The 21,927-nt window shown below is 40.4% G+C and overlaps 1 protein-coding gene across 3 annotated transcripts in view; it reads left to right on the top strand.

Annotated features, from left to right (window-relative positions):
* LOC139755467 (phospholipid-transporting ATPase ABCA3-like) overlaps nt 1–13,283 on the top strand; it is a 154,521-nt gene extending 141,238 nt beyond the window's left edge. For all 3 annotated transcript variants that reach the window (XM_071673802.1, XM_071673801.1, XM_071673803.1), the window contains exons 27-31: nt 392–539; nt 5,978–6,105; nt 7,979–8,214; nt 8,344–8,955; nt 10,071–13,283. In XM_071673802.1, coding sequence (XP_071529903.1) covers nt 392–539; nt 5,978–6,105; nt 7,979–8,214; nt 8,344–8,955; nt 10,071–10,328 — 1,382 coding nt within the window. In that variant the 3' untranslated portion in view covers nt 10,329–13,283. The remainder of the gene's footprint in view (nt 1–391; nt 540–5,977; nt 6,106–7,978; nt 8,215–8,343; nt 8,956–10,070) is intronic.
* Nucleotides 13,284–21,927: the final 8,644 nt, after the last annotated feature.

Genomic DNA, 21,927 nt, shown 5'->3' with positions numbered 1-21,927 from the left:
TATAGATAGACTTCGGAGGAGGGTGCATGTGTTGGAAATGAAATGTTTGAGGACACTATGTGGTGTGAGCGTGTTTTGATCGAGTAAGTAATGAAAGGGTAAGAGAGATGTGTGATAATAAAAAGAGCGTGATTGAGAGAGCAGAAGAGGATGCGTTGAAATGGTTTGGATACACGGACAGAATGAGTGAGGAAAGATTGGCAAAGAGGATATATGTGTCTGAGGTGGATGGAAGAAGAAGCAGGAAACCAAATTGGAGGTGGAAGGATGTAGTGAAAAAGATTTTGAGCGATCGGAGCCTGAACATATAGGTTTGGGTTATTCACAAAGTGCTAGAGACTGTGGTTGGACACAGTACGACCTGATCCTCAGGTATCTATGCCTTTCGCAGCTCAGTGTGCAGACGTTGGGACGGAAACTTGTTTCCAGGGAAGGTCGTACTTCCTCTTCGATAACATTGGCATGGGACAAGACCTGCTCTCACTCTTCGTCAACGGAGTCTTCTTCTTTACCATCCTCATCCTCATTGAATCTATCACGTGAGTAACATTCCCAGGCTCACTATAGTCAATGTTGTAGCCTTATTACTTCGAGATAGTGTTGGTTAAGGCAATTTTGATGGATGTCGAGCGTGAAGGGGAAATATTTGGGTATTGGATTAGTTGTTCCGGTTCTCGTCGAACATTTACATTTTCTAACAAATCGTGATTTTAAAGAAATTCAATTTTAGTCAGGTTCTCAAATAGGTACTCTATCAGTCGTATCCAATTTGTTTTACCGATAAGAACTCGGAAAACCATAACTATAGTGCATCAGTATACAGTGTATTTGTTGTAGAATGCATCATGATATACATATAGACACCTTATCAGAGATGGTTATGTTTATGAGAAAGGAAACGCATGTTGTGGTTTTATGATCTCTGTTCTTATGGAATCGTTAATGTCACTGTGAATAATTACTGAAGAGGGTGGGACTATCAGTTCTAGTCACCAACTTCTTCAGTTTCTCACTTGAATCAGCCATCGAAGTTGTATCATCAGCGAACAACAGCTGACTCACTTCCCAGGCCCTCTCATCCCCAACAGACCGTATATATATTTCATTATACTTAGTCGCTGTATGCAGTGTTAGCGAGGTAGCGCAAGGTAACAAGATAGAATGGCCCAACCCACCCACATACACATGTATATACATAAACGCCTACACACGCACGTATACATACCTATCATATGTACACATGTACATGTTCAAACTTACTGCCTTCATCCATTCTCATCGCCACCCCGCCACACATGAAATGGCACCCCCCCCTTTCCCCGCGCGCACGAGGAAGCGCTAGGAAAAGACAACAAAGGCCACATTCGTTCACACTCAGTCTGTAGCTGACATGTGTAATACACCGAAACCACACTTCCCTTCCACATCCAGGCCCCACAAAACTTTCCATGGTTTACCCCAGAAGCTTCACATACCCTGGTTCAATCCACTGACAGCACGTAAACCCCGGTATACCACATTCTTCCAATTTACTCTATTCCTTGCACGCCTTTCACCCTCCTGTAAGTTCAGGCCCCGATCGCTCAAAATCTTTCTCACTCCATCCTCTCACCTCCAATTTGGTCTCCCACTTCTCCTCGTTCCCTCCACCTCTGACACATATATCCTCTTTGTCAATCTTTCCTCACTCATTCTCTCCATGAGACCAAACCATTTCAATACACCCTCTTCTGCTCTCCCAACCATACTTTTTTTATTACCACACATCTCTCTTACCTTTTCATTACTTACTCGATCAAACCACTTCACACCACATATTGTTCTCAAACATCTCATTTCCAACACATTCACGCTCATCCGCACAACCCTATCTATAGCCCATGCCTTGCAACCATATAACATTGTTGGAACCACTGTTCCTTCAAACATACCCATGTTTGATCTCCGAGATAATGTTCTCGACTTCCACACAGTCTTCAACGCTCTCAGAACCTTCGCCCCCTCCCCCACCCCATGACTCACTTCCGCTTCCATGGTTCCATCCGCTGCTAAATTCACTCCCAGATATCTAAAACACTTCACCTCCTCCAGTTTTTCTCCATTCAAACTTACCTCCCAATTTACTTGTCCATCAACCCTACTGAACCTAATAACCTTGCTCTTATTCACATCTACTCTCAGCTTTCTTCTTTCACTCACTTCACCAAACTCACTCACCAACTTCTGCAGTTTCTCACTCGAATCAGCCACCAGCGCTGTATAATCAGCGAACTACAACTGACTCTCTTCTCAAGCCCTCTCATCCACAACAGACTGCATACTTGCCCCTTTCTCCAAAACTCTTGCATTCACCGCCGTAACAACCCTATCCATAAACAAATTAAACAACCTTGGAGACATCGCGCATCCCTACCGAAAACCGACATTCACTGGAAACCAGTCACTTTCCTATCTTCCTACTCGTACACATGCCCTACATCCTTGATAAAAGCTTTCCACTATTTCTAGCAACTTTCTTCCCACATCATATACTGTTTACACCTTCCACAGAGCATCTTTATCAACTCTATCATATGCCTTCTCCAGATCCATAAATGCTACATACAAATCCATTTGCTTTTCTAAGTATTTCTCACATACATTCTTCAAAGCAAACACCTGATCCACGCATCTTCTACCACTTCTGAAGCCACACTGCTCTTGCCCAGTATGATGCACTGTACATGCCTTTACCCTCTCAATCAGCACCCTCCCATATAATTTCCCAGAAATATTCAACATACCTATACCTCTGTAATTTGAACACTCACCTTTATCCCCTTTGCCTTTGCACGATAGCACTATGCATGCATTCCGCCAATCCTCAGGCACTTCACCATGAACCATACATACATTGAATATCCTTACCAGCCAGTCAACAACACAGTCACCTACTTTTTCAATAAATACCACTGCAATACCATCCAAACCAGCTGCATTGCTGGCTTTCATCTTCCGCAAAGCTTTCACTACCTCTTCTCTGTTTATCAAACCATTCTCCCTCAACCTCTCACTTCGCACACCACCTCGACCAAAACACCCTATATCTGCCACTCTGTCATCAAACACATTCAACAAACCTTCAAAATACTCACTCCATCTCCTTCTCACTTCACCACTACTTGTTATTACCTCCCTGTTAACCCATTTCACCGATATATAAAAAAAATAAATGAAATATATATATATATATATATATATATATATATATATATATATATATATATATATATATATATATACAATATATATACAATATATATATATATATATATATATATATATATATATATATATATATATATATATATATATATATATATATATATATATATATATATATATATATATATATATATATTGTATATACAGCGCTGGTGGCTGATTCATGTGAGAAACTGCAGAAGCTGGTGACTGAGTTTGGTAAAGTGTGTGGAAGAAGAAAGTTGAGAGTAAATGTGAATAAGAGCAAGGTTATTAGGTACAGTAGGGGTGAGGGTCAAGTCAATTGGGAGGTGAGTTTGAATGGGGAAAAACTGGAGGAAGTGAAGTGTTTTAGATATCTGGGAGTGGATCTGTCAGCGGATGGAACCATGGAAGCGGAAGTGGATCATAGGGTGGGGGAGGGGGCGAAAATTTTGGGAGCCTTGAAAAATGTGTGGAAGTCGAGAACATTATCTCGGAAAGCAAAAATGGGTATGTTTGAGGGAATAGTGGTTCCAACAATGTTGTATGGTTGCGAGGCGTGGGCTATGGATAGAGATGTGCGCAGGAGGATGGATGTGCTGGAAATGAGATGTTTGAGGACAATGTGTGGTGTGAGGTGGTTTGATCGAGTAAGTAACGTAAGGGTAAGAGAGATGTGTGGAAATAAAAAGAGCGTGGTTGAGAGAGCAGAAGAGGGTGTTTTGAAATGGTTTGGGCACATGGAGAGAATGAGTGAGGAGAGATTGACCAAGAGGATATATGTGTCGGAGGTGGAGGGAACGAGGAGAAGAGGGAGACCAAATTGGAGGTGGAAAGATGGAGTGAAAAAGATTTTGTGTGATCGGGGCCTGAACATGCAGGAGGGTGAAAGGAGGGCAAGGAATAGAGTGAATTGGAGTCATGTGGTATACAGGGGTTGACGTGCTGTCAGTGGATTGAATCAAGGCATGTGAAGCGTCTGGGGTAAACCATGGAAAGCTGTGTAGGTATGTATATTTGCGTGTGTGGACGTGTGTATGTACATGTGTATGGGGGGGGGGGTTGGGCCATTTCTTTCGTCTGTTTCCTTGCGCTACCTCGCAAACGCGGGAGACAGCGACAAAGTATAAAAAAAAAAAAAAAAAAAAAAAAAAAAAAATATATATATATATATATATATATATATATATATATATATATATATGTATATATATATATATATATATATATATATATATATATATATATCTTTTTCTTTCTTTCAAACTATTCGCCATTTCCCGCATTAGCGAGGTAGCGTTAAGAACAGAGGACTGGGCTTTGAGGGAATACCCTCACCTGGCCCAATTCTCTGTTCCTTCTTTTGGAGAAAAAAAAAAAAAAAAAAAAAAAAAAAACGAGAGGGGAGGATTTCCAGCCCCCCGCTCCCTCCCCTTTTAGTCGCCTTCTACGACACGCAGGGAATACGTGGGAAGTATTCTTAATCCCCTATCCCCAGGGATAATATATATATATATATATATATATATATATATATATATATATATATATATGTATATATATATATATATATATATATATATATATATATACAATATATATACAATATATATATATATATATATATATATATATATATATATATATATATATATATATATATATATATATATATATATATATATATATATATATATATATATATATATATATATATATATATATATATATATATATATATATATATATATATATATATATATATATATATATATATATATTCCACGGGGAAATGAAATGCGATAAGTTCCCAAGTACACTTTCGTGTAATGATCACATCACAGGAGATGCAAGAGAGAAATGTAACAGTCAGTTGATATACAACGAAGAGACGTAGCTAGGACGCCATTTGGTAAACAAGTGACTACCCGAATGGAGTTCGGGTGCGTTCAAGTCTGGCAATTTGCGTATCATGAAATTTATCATACGGACAAGAAGGGGAACTGTTTACAAATTCTTTCAACAGTAAAGCTATCCAATTTATATAGACTTTCACTAATATTGACGTTACAATTCTTTGTGTATTTGATAATAGAGGATTCAGTGATATTTCGAATGGTACAGGAGTTAAGAGTTGATAAATGAGATTACATTACTCCAGTCAATAGAATGATTATGATTTTTGACACGATTAAACAAGGCATTTGATTCTTGTTCTGTTCTTATGCTATATTCATGATGCTTAAGTCTAACGTAAAGATCCTTACCTGTCTGCCCAACATAATACACATCACAATTTTTACATGGTACTCTATAAACACAGCTTGCAGAACTTTCTGGTGAGTTCCTGATTAAGATATTCTTTATAGTATTGTTGTTGCTGAGGGCACCATTTACATTAAAGGATTTAAGCAGCATGGGAAATAATGTAGAATTATCACTAAAAGGGAGAACTAAAAGGTTCTTGGTGTCAAGGGGAGGTTAGGGTTTAACTCTATAAAATCATTTCTTTGCCAGCTTAAGGGATTTATCAATGAAAGATCTATGATACTTTAACTTGGATCCTACAGATTATAACTTCTTTAACTTATCATCAATAAACTCTGGACTGCATAAACGTAATGCCCTGAGGAACATAGACTGGAATGATGATGATTTGACTCTGTCATATTGAGCTGAGTGAGTATATGAGTATACATATTGTCATCATTCCAGTCTGTGTCTATATTCCCATGTGCTGCATTTTACCCAGGTGGGGAAAGGGGACCAACTGTGTGAGCGACAAAGAAGAGTCCAACGAAGACGTAGTTCAGGATGATGATGTGGCAGCTGAAGCCACTCTGGTAGACGACCTATTGAGGAAGAGGATGGAGGATGAGAGTGAGTATTGTGTGTTATCATTGCCTCTTTCTTTTCACAATGGATAGATAAGTTTGTATGATAAATGACGATGGTCGTGTGTGTATTATATTTGCTGTATATATAATTATCATCCTTATGCATTCAATCCTTGAGCACGACGGTACGATCCTTCGGTGTATGAAGGCCTGGCTTATGATCTGACACTTGAAGGTCAGGTCATCGTACCCACAGGTTTTGCTGTAAGCTTCAAAGGTCGTACCGTAATATTTGAAGGAGATGATGGTGTCGTTATCAGCTCTGCCTTGGTCTGGACTGCATGATTGTTGATAACAGTGGACGCCTGACCCGAACATTAAAGTCTTGCATTGTATTCAGAATGATGAAAGGCTTTGATAATCTGGGTTTGTCTAGTTACCTAAGACTTAATGCGTCGATTTTACTCGTAGTAATGGATACAAACTCGTGGACAAAACGATTTACCTCGAGTAAGGCGAAGTACTTTTTCTTCAACAGATTTGTTAACACATGATACTATCTGCCAGGTAGAATGGTTGAAAACAGTGCTATAGATACGTTTAACAACAGACTAGATAAATACTTCGCTTCAAGCCTAAGATTTTCATTATTTGCGTCTCTATTGTGGAAATGGCCATTTGCGAGTTATTCTCTGAAATATCTGTATGTCGTCATGTAACTATTACGACACTAATCTGTAAGTGTTTGAATTCTTTTGTATTCCTCTGTAATTCTCATTTTCAGTGGTTACCACCTAAAATTCAGATACAGACGATCAAGGTGATAAGGTACCAGGTGTACAAGTTGCATGTGTATGTTTGCGTGTTATGGGAAGAGAGTTTTAACACTTGTGTTGACCAGTCTCTTACCCTTGTATGTATGTACCATATCTTACCTCATATGTGTACACACACACACACACACACACACACACACACACATACACATACACCGAAGAATATAAGCCTGAGACCCATTCATCGACTAACGCTGACGGAAGGATGAACATAATACATATCACAATTTTTACGTGGTACTCTATAAACACAGCCGGCAGAACGTTCTAATGAGTTCCTGATTAAGATTTTCTTTATAGTATTGTTGTTGCTGATGACCGAATGCTGCGCCAAGGATTCGAGCCTGGGCAGACCCGTGCACAGATCATGGTCAGTGTGTGATATTTCTCACACGTACGACACATGTTACTTTATCACCCTGATAAAGACAGACTTAATTCGCTTCCTTTCACACAGGATGTAACACCCACTGACCTCGACATTTTTGCTCCCAGAAGTAAGTTGTGTGTTTTTTAGATACGTTAGAATTTGATGGGGGGGAAATCTGAGTTCATGAAAAATTTGATTTGACACGAGGTATCATCAACAGCCAAGACTTGACAGTGATGGAAATGTGAAATGCTGTAATCCTTGGCAGGTGTCGTGATGATAGGAGGAGTGAGTGATAGTCGGGATCGTGTATGGGTAACATTATTTCACGTGTTACTAATTGATTCATTTCAAGCTTAAACTTACCCGGTAATATCACCAATTTTTTCTTCATTTTTCTCAGTATTGAAATATCAAGTAATGTGTACGTTTTTGCCGACGCACAGAACGTTATATTACATATCTTTTAATGTCCCCCTAATCTCTAAAGCCACTATCTTCCCGGAGTATTTCAAAGACTCGATTCACTTTACCCTTACCGAGCGGAGGCCTGATATGAAATGTTGGAATTAATGATTCGATAGACAAGTTATGCGAAAAGGAGAAACGTTATTCAAAAGGTCTTAAAGAGGAGCTCCTTCTACCGTACTCCCCAGGGAAGGTGTGTGTCCTGTGACGCGACATCTACAGTACACGTAAATCTGTTCCAGACTTCGAGGACGACGCGACGCTCTTGGTGTCCGGATTGTCAAAACAGTTCTACGGGGCGGCACATCCTGCCGTCGACAAGATCAGCTTCAGGGTGCGTCGTGGCGAGTGCTTAGGTCTCCTCGGAGTGAACGGTGCAGGCAAGACTACCACCTTCAGGATGCTGACAGGGGATGAGTACCCCTCCAGCGGAGACGCTCTGATTGATAAGATTTCAGTCCAAAATACAACCAGCAAGGTAAGTTACGGATCTAACATGATACAACTGAAATGTGATGAGGAAACCCGCTCATTGTGTCTCTTACTGGCTTGGAACTCACGTAATTCGACTCAATGAGCAACTCGCTTTTTCTTTTCCATCATACAGTTCGTGCAACAGATAGGATACTGTCCTCAGTTTGATGCCGCTCTGGGGGAACTCACCGGTGTGGAAATGTTGACGTTGGTTGGCAGACTTCGAGGAGTCAGCGATAGAAGCTTGAAACACAAAGTCAGCTACCTGGTCACTCTTGTGGGGCTGACGGAGTGTGCGGAGCGGCCATCCTCGACTTACTCCGGAGGTAACCGTCGGAAGCTGTCGACGGCCATGGCGCTAGTGGGCTCACCGCCTCTGGTGTTCTTGGACGAGCCCACCTCTGGCGTTGACCCCGTCTCCCGCCGGCGGGTGTGGACGGCCATCAGCCAAGCCATAAGCAACGGCCAGAGTGTTGTCCTCACCAGCCACTCTATGGAGGAGTGTGAGGCGCTCTGTTCCCGCATCATCATCATGTCTCGGGGAAATCTTCGATGCATCGGAACCACAGGTCATCTCAAGGCCAAGTTCGGCCAGGGTTACAATCTCCAAGTGAAGCTGCGGACGTTCTCCCTCAGGCAACAGACGAGCATTGAAAATGAGGAAGTATATAATGCAAAGGTGACGAAGCTAGAGAATACCATCAGAACTTGTCTGCCTGGCGCAGCCCTTACTGACCAACACAAGGTGAGTTACTTCTTTCTCTGCTACATAGTGTTCCTTCTCATCTGTTTTTCTGCCGGCAGACATGCCGAAGGGAGTGTTGAAGGCGGATAAAAATTTCTTCTTTATCATCTTGTTTAAATCTATAAAAATTACGAAACCAGGTTACTATTACTGTCCTCCAGCAGATAACCTTGTCATAGACTATCCAGTCTTCTGTGCTCTGGCTTTCCCATGTGCAGTGCCGCTAGAAGACTCAACTGGAATTTCAATGCTTTCGTTAAATCTTTCCACCAAGGTTGTAGCAGTAATGTCATATCCATCCACGAGATGATAATTTGGGCTTCAACAGTGATAATGTAAGACCTTAAAGATAACAGAATACTGCAAATCCATTGACCAATAATTTTAAGAAACACCTTGACAGCTTTTAAACTAAATATTACGCCCATAATATGACTGAATTTTCTTGTTCATAACAGTATGAATTTGCATGAGATGAGGAGGGTGAGCTTGGGTGGTTTGGGCGTGTGGAGGGTGTGTGTGGGAAGTGGAGGGGAAGGGTAGGTGGGATGGAGTAAACAGACTAGAGATGGAAGGCTAAACATGCAAGAGGGTGAAAGGTGTGCACGGGATAGAGTTAACTGGAACGATGTGGTATACAGGGGACGGAATACTGCGAATGTACTGAACCCGGGCATGTGATACAGCCAGGGAGACCATGGAAAGGTCTGCGGGGTCTGGTTGTGGATAGGAAGCTTTGGTCTCGGTACATTGCACATGACGTCTAAAGAATGGATGTGAGCGAATGCAGTCTGTTGTTATCTGTTCCTGGCACTACTTCGCTAACACAAAACTGCGAACAAGTATGAAAAAAAAAATGGGTAAACGTTGAAGAATCGTGTGTTTTCCAGAATTAGATCAGAAATGTAAGATACATTAAGTGTTACAGTTAGTGTTATGATGTTATAAAGGTACAATACAGAATCAGTATGAATGCTGTATCATTGTTGCCATAACATTACATAACTATGGTTGGCATGACGGCAAAAGACAACAGTACAGTTGCCAGGGTCGTCACGTCATTGTCTTTATGGTTCGTCGCCATTTGTGACAGACACATGACTCACCTCTTCCAGGGCATGATGGCCTTCAGGGTGCCCAGCCGAGTGTCTTGGGGTCGCCTCTTCTTCGTCATGGAGACGCTGAAGGCTGGCCGGAACCCTGCTGTAGTAGATGCCGTAGAAAAGGGTGTCGCCGACCCGCCACCCTCGTCGCTAGTGGAGGACTACGCTGCCTCGGACACCTCCCTCGAGCAGGTCTTCCTCTCCTTCGCCAGAGAGGCGTCTACCACACCTGATGACTCCGTCCCGAGCAATGATGTGACCACGTTCTGATGAAACTCCCATTGTATATATATATATATATATATATATATATATATATATATATATATATATATATATATATTATCCCTGGGGATAGGGGATTAAGAATACTTCCCACGTATTCCCTGCGTGTCGTAGAAGGCGACTAAAAGGGGAGGGAGCGGGGGGCTGGAAATCCTCCCCTCTCAATTTTTTTTTCTAATTTTCCAAAAGAAGGAACAGAGAAGGGGGCCAGGTGAGGATATTCCCTCAGTGGCCCAGTTCTCTGTTCTTAACGCTACCTCGCTAACGCGGGAAATGGCGAATAGTTTGAAGAAAAAAAAAAAAAATATATATATATATATATATATATATATATATATATATATATATATATATATATATATATATGTACGTATATATATATATATATATATATATATATATATATATATATATATATATATATATATATATATACTATTCGCCATTTCCCGCATTAGCGAGGTAGCGCCAAGAACAGAGGACTGGGCCTTTGAGGGAATATCCTCACCTGGCCCCCTTCTCTGTTCCTTTTGGAAAATCAAAAAAAAAAAATAAGAGGGAGGATTTCCAGCCACCCGCTCCCTTCCCTTTTAGTCGCCTTCTACGACACGCAGGGAATACGTGGGAAGTATTCTTTCTCCCCTATCCCCAGGGATAATATATATATATATATATATATATATATATATATATATATATATATATATATATATATATATATATATATATATATATATGTGTGTGTGTGTGTGTGTGTGTGTGTGTGTGTATCATTTCCCGCGTCAGCAAGGTAGCATTAGGTACAGAAAAGTGACCCTTGGAGGGAAAATCCACACTTGGCCCCTTCTCTGTTCCTTCTTTTGGGAAAGTAAAGACTGGAGAAGAGGATTTCCAACCTGCACACCCCCAGCCTCCGCTCCGAAAAAAAGATATATATATATATATATATATATATATATATATATATATATATATATATATATATATATATATGTATAATGCTAATACCCACGGGGTAACATGATAAGCCCAAAGTGCATTCTCGTGCAATAATCACATCAGGGGAGAAACAAGAATGAGATAGAAGAGTTAGAATGGTCGACTTATATACAGCGAAGAGGCAGAGCTAAGACTCCGTCGATACTATAACTTGGATCCAATATCATATATCTTCTCAAACTCATCATCATCAGTGAATCCTGGACCGCATAGACATCATGACCAACGGAACATTGACTGGAATGATGTTACTTTAAATCCGTCACATTGAGCTAAGTGATAATGAATATGTGAACAAACATTGGCAAGTTTTCTGCATATGCTAAACCTAAACGTGGGTTGAAAACATGTTTAAGTTTAGCATATACAGAAAATCCACCAATGTTTATTATTCATTATTATTCAGCTCAACATGACAGTGTTAAACTATCATCATTCCAGTCGATGTTCGTTAGGGCAATACGTGTATACAGTCCGGAATTTATTGATGATGAGTTTGAGAAGATATATTCTGTTGGATCCTTGTTAAAGTATCCTAGATCTTTCATTGATAAATCCCTTAATTTGGCAAAAAATCATTTTATGAAGTTAACATAAAACCTCTCTTTAACACAAGAATCTTTTAGATCTCCCATTTCATGATAATTCTATGTTTCTTCGCAGGTTGCTTAAATCCTTTAATGCGGATGTGGCCTTCAGTAATAACAGTACAATAAAGAATATCCCAATCAAAAAATTCGCCAGAAAATTCTGCGGGCTGTGTTTACAGGATACCTTGTAAAAGCTGTAATACTTTTTTCTATTGGGCAGACTGGCAAGGATCTCTATGTTAAACTTAAGCAACATATAAGTAGTATAAGAACAAGACAAGAATGAAATGCTTTGTTTGATCTTGTTAAAAATTATGACCATTGTATTGATTGGATTAACGCTAATTCAGTTATAAACTGTAACTCCTGGACCACGAGAAATATCATTGAATCCTCTCTTATCAAATACACAAAGGATTGTAACATGAATATTAGGGAAGGTCTATACAAACTAGATAGCTTTGTCGTACAGTAAATTCGTAAACTATTCCATGTTTTGTCGACATGATTAAATTTTGTAACAGGCACGATGCCAGACAGGAACACCACAAATCGGAAACACTTGTATACCGACGGCATCTTAGCTCCGCTTCTTTCTATCTAAACTGAGTGTTCTAGGTCCTCTATGTCATTCTTGTATCTACCTTGACAATGTGATTACACAAAAGTGTACTTGGGTCTTATCGCGTTTCATTTTCCTCGTGGTTATCAGTATATATATATATATATATATATATATATATATATATATATATATATATATATATATATATATATATATATATATATATATATATGACAGCTAGAGACTGAGTGGGAACGAATGTGGCCTTTGTTGTCTTTTCCCAGCACTACCTCGAGCCCGTGCGGGGGGAGTGGGGAGCCATTTCATGTGTGGCGGGGTGGCAACGAGAATGGATGAAGTCAGCAAGTATGAATATGTACATGTGTATATATGCATATGTCTGTGTATGTATATATATGTATGTATACGTTGAAGTGTATAGGTATGTACATGTGCGTGTGTGGGCGTGTATGTATATACATGTGTATGTGGGTGGGTTGGGCCATTCTTTCGTCAGTTTCCTTGCGCTACCTCGCTAACGCGGGAGACAGCGAAGTATAATAGATAAAATGAGTATATATATATATATATATATATATATATATATATATATATATATATATATATATATATATATATATATATATATAGTGTATATGTGTGTGTGTGTATCAGTATTATTATTATCATTATTATTATCATTATCATTAGTTTCTTTTCGTCTGTGTATGGAGCTACAGTTACTCATACTGTCATGCTGAATCAACGATAATAAGAAATACGCCAGAGTTCTTCGTTTTCAGTTATTCCAAATTTGAAGTTGCCGAGGAACAGACTGAGGCCCGCATTTAAGACTTGGACTGCAGAACTGTCTCTTATTTCAATTCGTACAGGAAAATTATAATTATAAGGTGTTTTAAAGGGGATGATGGAGGTATGAGGAGGATGTCAGCCACTAAGAAAGCTTAGAATATATTTAATGTACCTACAAGTGCCAGAAACCAAACTAGTCGATGTAGATATCGGGTTCAGACGCGCGATTCATTCAGGAATCGTAGGTTCTGATTCTGAGTAGTGGAATTGAGGTAAATTATCGGGAAGTTTGCCTATAAGCTGTGATTATTCAGTTATTCTATTCAGAAACATTTGTAGAAAATGTCTTACCATATCTTTTTCACAAAAAATTACTAGATAGGTAAAGGAAAATGAAGTAAAATAGGAGACAAATGGTTATCGCTGTACTTTCAAACTTAAAGAATAGTGGTTCGATCCCTTGTGTGAGTTGAACTTTCTCCAAGTCCAGTCCTAGCTGCGCTCACGGTCAAGTCAGTGATACATGCAATCCACACGTTAGGACGCCTGGGAATGGTACTTCAACTGGTTTGTCTATCTATGGTTGAGCAACATAGTCGTTCTACGGCATCGTGGCCAGATTGAGAGGCGGCGTGATGTATTATTCTGCTGTGGTATGTGTTTACGGTGAGGGATAAGCATCATGAGATGTGATGAAGTCACAGACTACCTTAAGGTGTGGTTGATCATTATTCCAAGTTCTGATTGATACATATATATATATATATATATATATATATATATATATATATATATATATATATATATATATATATATATATATATATAAATATATATATATATATATATATATATATATATATATATATATATATATATATATATATATATATATATATAAATATATATATATATATATATATATATATATATATATATATATATATATATATATATATATATATATATATATATATATATATATATATATATTCCTATGAGTCCACGGGGAAAATGAAACACGAAAAGTTCCCAAGTGCACTTTCGTGTAATAATCACATCATCAGGGGAGACACAAGAGAGAAATATAACAGTCAGTTGATATAGGTCGAAGAGAGGAAGCTAGGACGTCCTAGCTTCGTGTTTGTGTGTGTGTGTGTTAACGAAGAACAGCTCCCAGTGAGAGCAAATGAGCTTGGAAAGGAGACTTGTGTAAAGAAATTCCAGCAGAAATTGAGTGTAGAATGGCAAAAGGTTAGAGTGAATGAAGTGAGGGGAGTGGGTGAGGAATGGGAGGTATTCAGAGAAGCAGTGATGGCATGTGCAAGAGACGCATGTGGTAGGCGAAAACTGGGAGATGGGCAGATTAGAAAGGGTAGTGAGTGGTGGAAGAGGAAGTAAAGTTGCTAGCGAAAAAGATAAGGGAGGAATTTGGGTGGTACTTACTGGAAAGGAGTGCAAATGACTTAGAGATGCATAAGAAATAGCGACAGAAGGTCAAGAAGGTGCAAGGGTTGAATAAGAGGGCAAATGAGAGTTGTTAAATTTTTTTATGGATGGGGTGGTTAGTGAGGTAAATGCAAGAGTTTTGGAGAGAGGGGCGAGTATGCAGTCTGTTGGGGATGAGAGGGCCTAGGAAGCGAATCAGTTTTTTACGCCTATGATAAAGCACTGGTGGCTGATTCAAATGAGAGACTGCAAAAGTTAGTAACTGACTTTGGAAGTCAGTTGAGAGTAAATCTGAACAAAAGCAAGATTAATTGGTTCAGCATGGTTGAGGGACAAGTTAGATGGATGTGAGTTTGAATGGAGAAAAATTCTAAGAAGTGAAATTTTAGATACCTGAATGTGTATACGGAATGGAACCATGGAAGCGGAAGTGAGTCATAGGGTGGGGAGAGGGCGAAGGTTCTTGGAGCGATGGAGAATGTGTGGAAAGAGAGACACTGACTGGGAGCGCAAAAATGGGTATGTTTGAAGGAATAGTAGTCCCAACAACATGATATGGTTGGGAGGCATGGGCTATAGATAGGGTTGTGCGGAGGAAGGTGAATGCGTTGGAAATGAAATGTTTAAGGACAATGTATGGTGTGGGGTGGTTTGATTAAGTAAGTAATGAAAGTGTAAGAGAGATGCGTGATAATAAAAAGATGGAAAGATGGAGTGAAAAAAATTTTGAGTGATCGGGACTTAAACATGCAGCAGGATGAGAGGCCTGCACGGAATAGAGTGAGTTGGAAAACGATATGGTATACTGGAGTCAAATTGCTGTCAATGGACTGAGCCAGGGCATGTGAAGTGTCTGGGGTAAACCATTGAAAGATCTGTGAGGCCTGAATGTGGATAAGGAGCTGTGGTTTCGGTGCATTACACATGACAGCTAGGGACTGTGTGTGAGCGGATGTGGCCATTCTTCGTCTGTTTCCTAACGCTACTTCGCTGACGCAGAAGGTAGCGATGCTGTTTCCAGTGGGTCTTGGGGGCAGGGTGGCGCCGGAAATGGATGAATGTAAGCAAGTGTGAACATGTGCATGTATATATATGTATATGTATGTGTATCTATATGTGTGTATATATGTATATGTATGTATATGTACGTGTATATATGTGTGTATATGAGTGGATGAGTCTTTCTTCGTCTGTTTCCTGACGCTACCTCGCTAACGCGGGAAAGTATATGTGTGTGTGTGTGTGTGTGTGTGTGTGTGTGTGTGTGTGTGTAAAGAGAGAGAGAGGGGGGGATAAGCTATGGTTTAAGTAAAACCCCTTGATTAGTGCATTATTGACCCAACTAGGGCAATGGACAGCCAAGCACAGTGTAACCACTCACTTTCCTGTAGGCTATGGAAAGGCCGTAAATGTTCTTATTTCAATATCTAAATCTAGGAGCAGTTGTAGAAGTAATGTAGCAAGCAATGTATCGCAACCTGTTATTAATAACTAAAACAACCTATGAACAAGTGTACGGTATACTTTAGTAAAACACATCCTATGACTATTCACAAGTTAGCTATCTCTTTCAGTATAGAACTCATGTGCAAAGGCATAGTTATGGTAAATGCACTTAAAATGACGGTACTTTGCATTCCTGCCGCCCAGCATAAATGATACTGACCAGCGGCTCCGCTCAGTTTCTGGTGGTAAAAGCTCACTTAAGAGAGCAACAATTAGTTACACATGTACTAGAAATATGACATAGCTCTCTACACGACCAGCTGCACGGGAATCTTGGCGTGAGGCAGTCCTTGCTCCGCGACAAGCCATGTCCTTTCAGTCTTCGGTCTGGATGTGCACGGGGACCCGGGCGTCCTGCGGTCCTTGCTCAGCGGCTGCCCACGTTCCCTAGGCCAAGTCGGCCTGTGCGTGCACTATTCACATGCAGCGCGGCGCGCCCAGCGTACGTCCTAGGTACAGGTCACTGTTTGGGCTCACACACTGTTAAGACTCTCTCTAGCCCCATGCTGCCGCTCAGCTCCTACTGTTGCTCGGTTCCTACCGAGACCCGAGATTATGGCAGACGTTGGCATTATGTCCTCCAGTTTTATGCAAATTGTCTTGTCTCTGTGCTGGCCTGATGCTCACTGACCCTTGTCTCTGTTCTGCGCGTGATGTAGATGCCATTTGTTATATTACCAAGACATTTATTTCAGTTTCCTTGGTTAAGTACTCCATTAATTCACTTTTTCACTTTTCCACACTCGATACATTTTCGTTATCACATTAATTGACACTTTCATTATTCTTCCAAACTGAAGTTCTATTCACTAATAACTAAACAATTGTACAAGAATGTCCTTATTCGGAAATCTCTCGATGCATGAGGCGTGGGATGACCACCAGCTATCATGGTTCATAACCCTGGCGACAATGGCCACACCGAGATCCATATAATATTACACACACACACACACACACACACACACACACACACACACACAAACTCCTTATCTAGCAACTTGTTTTGTTCTGTTGTGGAGCCTGGGTGTGGAAAGGGAGCTGTGGTTTGTGTGAATTACATATGACAGCTGGGGACTGAGTGTGAACGAACGTAGCTTTTGTTGTCCTTTCTTGCCGCTACCTCGCTGAAAAGGGGGAGGGATGCTATTTCCTGTGTGGTGGGGTAGCGACAGAAATGGATGAAGGCAAACATGTGTGTGTGTGTGTGTGTGTGTGTGTGTTTGTGTATGAGTGGTTGGGCCATTCTTCGTCTGTTTAATGGTGCTACTTCGTTGACGCGGGAAACAGCGATTAAGTATAATAAAAGAGTATAATATATATATATATATATATATATATATATATATATATATATATATATATATATATATATATATATACATATATATATATATATATATATATATATATATATATATATATATATATATATATATATATATATATATATATATGTATATATATATATATATATATATATATATATATATATATATATATATATATATATATATATATATATATATATTTTCTTTCTTTTTTTTCTTTTTTTTCGGTCTCCCGCGTTAGCGAGGTAGCACAAGGAAAATGACGAAAGAATGGCCCAACCCACCCACATACACATGTATATACATACACGTCCACACACGCACATATACATACCTATACATTTCAACGTATACATATATACACATACACAGACATATACATATATACACTTGTACATATTCATACTTGCTGCCCTCAGCCATTCTCGTCGCCACTCCGCCAGACATGTAATAGCATCCCCCCCTTCCCCTGGCGAGGTAGCGCTCGGAAAACACAACAAAGACCACATTCGTTCTCACTCAGTCTCTAGCTTTCATGTGTAATGCACCAAAACCACAGCTCCTTTTCCACATCCAGGCCCCACAAAACTTTCTATGGTTTACCCCAGACGCTTCACATGCCCTGCTTCAATCCATCGACAGCTCGTCGACCCAGGTATACGACATCGTTCCAATTCACTCCATTCCTTGCACGCCTTTCACCTTCCTGTATATTCAGACCACGATCTCTCAAAATCTTTTTCACTCCATCCTTCCATCTCCAATTTGGTCTCCCACTTCTCGTTCCCTTCACCTCTGATACATATGTCCTCTCTGTCGATCTTTCCTCACTCAATCTCTCTCCATGTGACCAAACCATTTCAATACATCCTCTTCTGCTCTCTCAACCACACTCTTTCTATTACTACACATCGCTCTTACCCTTTCATCACTCACTCGATCAAACCACCTCACACCACATATTGTCCTCAAACATTTCATTACTAACACATCCACCGTCCTCCACACAACCCTATCTATAGCCCATGCCTCACAACCATATAACATTGTTGGAACCATCCTTCAAACATACCCATTTTTGCTCTCTGAAATAACGTTCTCGCCTTCCACATATTTTTCAACACTATCAGAACCTTCGCCCCCTCCCCCACCTTGTGACTCACTTCCGCTTCCATGGTTCCGTCCGCTGCCAAATCCACTCCCAGATATCTAAAACACTTCACTTCCTCCAGTTTTTATCCATTCAAAGTCATCTCCCAATTTACTTGTCCCTCAACCTTACTGAACCTAATAACCTTGCTCTTATTCACATTTACTCGGCTATCTTCTTTCACACACTTTACCAAACTCACTCACCAGCTTCTGCAGTTTCTCACCCGAATCACCCACCAGCGCTGTATCATCAGCGAACAACAACTGACTCACTTCCCAAGCCCTCTCATCTACAACAGACTGCATACTTGCCCCTCTCTCCAAAACTCTTGCATTCACCTCCTTAACAACCCCATCCATAAACAATTAAACAACCATGGAGACATCACACACCCCTGCCGCAAACCGACATTCACTGGGAACCAATCACTTTCCTCTCCTCCTACTCGTACACATGCCTTACATCCTCGATAAAAACTTTTCACTGCTTCTAGCAACTTACCTCCCACACCATATATTCTTAATACATTCCACAGAGCATCTCTATCAACTCTATCATATGCCTTCTCCAGATCATTAAATGCTACATACAAATCCATCTGTTTTTCTAAGTATTTCTCACATATATTCTTCAAAGCAAACACCTGATCTACACATTCTCTACCACTTCTGAAACCACACTGCTTTTCCCCAATCTGATGCTCTGTACATGCCTTCACCCTCTCAATCAATACCCTCCCATATAATTTCCTAAGGATACTCAACAAATTTATGCCTCTGTACTTTGACTACTCACCTTTATCCCCTTTAGAGAGAGAGAGAGAGAGAGAGAGAGAGAGAACATTCGAATCCCTAATCGCTACAGTTGTTATTACCTCAACACATAACAATCTATCGTTTCTCCCAGTTCATATGACCAGCAAGTGGTTGCAACACTGGCTAAGGTAGGCCTCAGCACAAATGGCTCTACCATCACGACGAACTAGGAGCTGCTTGGAGCCCACCGCTACCAGAGGGATAACGAAAGATAAATTGCTCGTCAGCTGCATAATTTTAGCCAGAAATAGAAACTGTCTTACTTGTCAAACTTAGCTGGATCCAATTCAATTTACCTTCTACAAAGTTGGTATCAGGAATTAGAAACTATCATGTAGCATTAGCCAGGATGCAAGTTAAATTCATTTCAATTACTTTTCTCTTTATTCCAAATATCAAATATATGATTTTCAGAAAACTACATTTATACAGCGTGAAGTTTGATACACAATCGTAGCACTACATGAAGGGAGGTTCACCCTCCCACAACAACAGACAAGCTTCAGGGCGCTGCCACCGTATTTTTCAAGTTCAGAAAGAATCGACTGTAGAGTGTGACGTCTGTTTGTTTGAACGCCCCAAGTAAGGTTAGGGAAACCTACAACTAGGGTGTTGGAGTCATCGTGGACACGGGGATATTGGCATATTGGACAACGTTTACCTCGGCCTCCTCTCTCTGGGTGATTTCGACTGGTGTAAACATAGTGTCAGCCTCCCGCAAGGTACACCTCACCGGACATCCAATCACTGTCCATCCTCACCAACAGACGAGACTTATAATCAAGAATTAACTCGTGGAATATTTGAGTGAACTTCAAGTCAGTCTTTTGTGATATAGTTCCAATCCTAAGCTGGATTACTGCATTGCGTTTGGCTCTACATTAAGTTATAAAACAACGAGACAGTCTTCATTCCTGTTCATCTTGGCTACACAGAATATGCAGAACAAGTGGGTAAAGGTTGTGTAGATTTTGGAAGAAGGATGCGATGTTTGCTGACACAATGTAACATGACACTCACTCATCTGCGAACAATACTGGCTAGTCAGCAGCCAGATAATGGCTATCAACTCTAGACAGTTGCTCAAACACTCTGACAGCTTGTCATACCTGTATTTGTCCAATGCAATAACTGTATTGTCAGCATTTGCGCTCAGGAAGAAAAGCTCATGTAGGTATATCCCAAATATTTGTTTGTTTTTTTCATGATTTCAAAATACGGATTCAAATAACATGAAAATTCATATGAACGGCAAATCAAAGAGCGAATTGGAACGATGTGATATACCTGGGTTCCACGTGCTGTCAATGGACTGAACCAGGACATGTGAAACGTCTGGGGTAAACCATGGAAAGGTCTGTGGGGCCTGGATCTGGATAGGAAGCTGTGGTTTCTGTGCATTACACATGCCATCTAAAGACTAGGTGTGAACGAATGTGGCCATTTTTGTCTTTCCTGGCTCTACCTCGCTGAGGCAGGGAGTAGCGATGCCGTAAACCACAGAACTTTCCATGGTTTACCCCAGACGCTTCACATGCCCTAGTTCAATCCACTGACAGAACGTCGACCCCGGTATACAACATCGTTCCAATTCACGCTATTCCTTGCACGCCTTTCGCCCTCCTGTATGTTCAGGCCCCGATCGCTCAAATTCTTTTTCACTCCATCCTCCCACATCTATTTGGTCTCTCACTTCTCCTCGTTCCCTCCACCTCTAACACATATATCCTCTTTGTCAGTCTTTCCTCACTCATTCTCTCCATGTGACCAAACCATTTCAAAACACTCTCTTCTGCTCTCTCAGCCACACCCTTCTTATTACCACACGTCTCTCTTACCCTTTCATTACTTACTCGATCAAAGCACCTCACATCACATATTGTCCTCAAACATCTCATTTCCAGAACATCCACCCTCCTTCGCACAACCCTATATATAGCCCATCCCTCGCAACCATATGAAATTGTCGGAACCACTATTCCTTCAAACATACCCAATCTTGCTCTCCAAGATAACGTTCCCGCCTTCCACACTTTCTTCAACGCTCCCAGAACCTTCGGCCCCTCCCCCACCCTGTGACTCACTTCCGCTTCCATGGTTCCATCCGCTAAAACACTTCAGTTCCTCCAGTTTTTCTCCATTCAGATTTACCTCCTTACTGAACCTAATAACCTTGCTCTTATTCACATTTACTCTCAGCTTTCTTCTTTCACACACTTTACCAAACTCAGTCAGCAACTTCTGTACATGCCTTCCCCCTTTCTATGGGAGGGTATTAATTGAGAGGGTCAAGGCATGTACAGAGCATCAGATTAGGGAGCAGCAGTGTGGTTTCAGAAGTGGTAGAGGATGTGTGGAGCAGG

This window comes from Panulirus ornatus, chromosome 19, assembly GCF_036320965.1.
Source record: "Panulirus ornatus isolate Po-2019 chromosome 19, ASM3632096v1, whole genome shotgun sequence".
NCBI classification, from domain to species: domain Eukaryota; kingdom Metazoa; phylum Arthropoda; class Malacostraca; order Decapoda; family Palinuridae; genus Panulirus; species Panulirus ornatus.
Note: the sequence above shows the minus strand (reverse complement) of the source record. Positions and strands in the feature narration are given on the sequence as shown.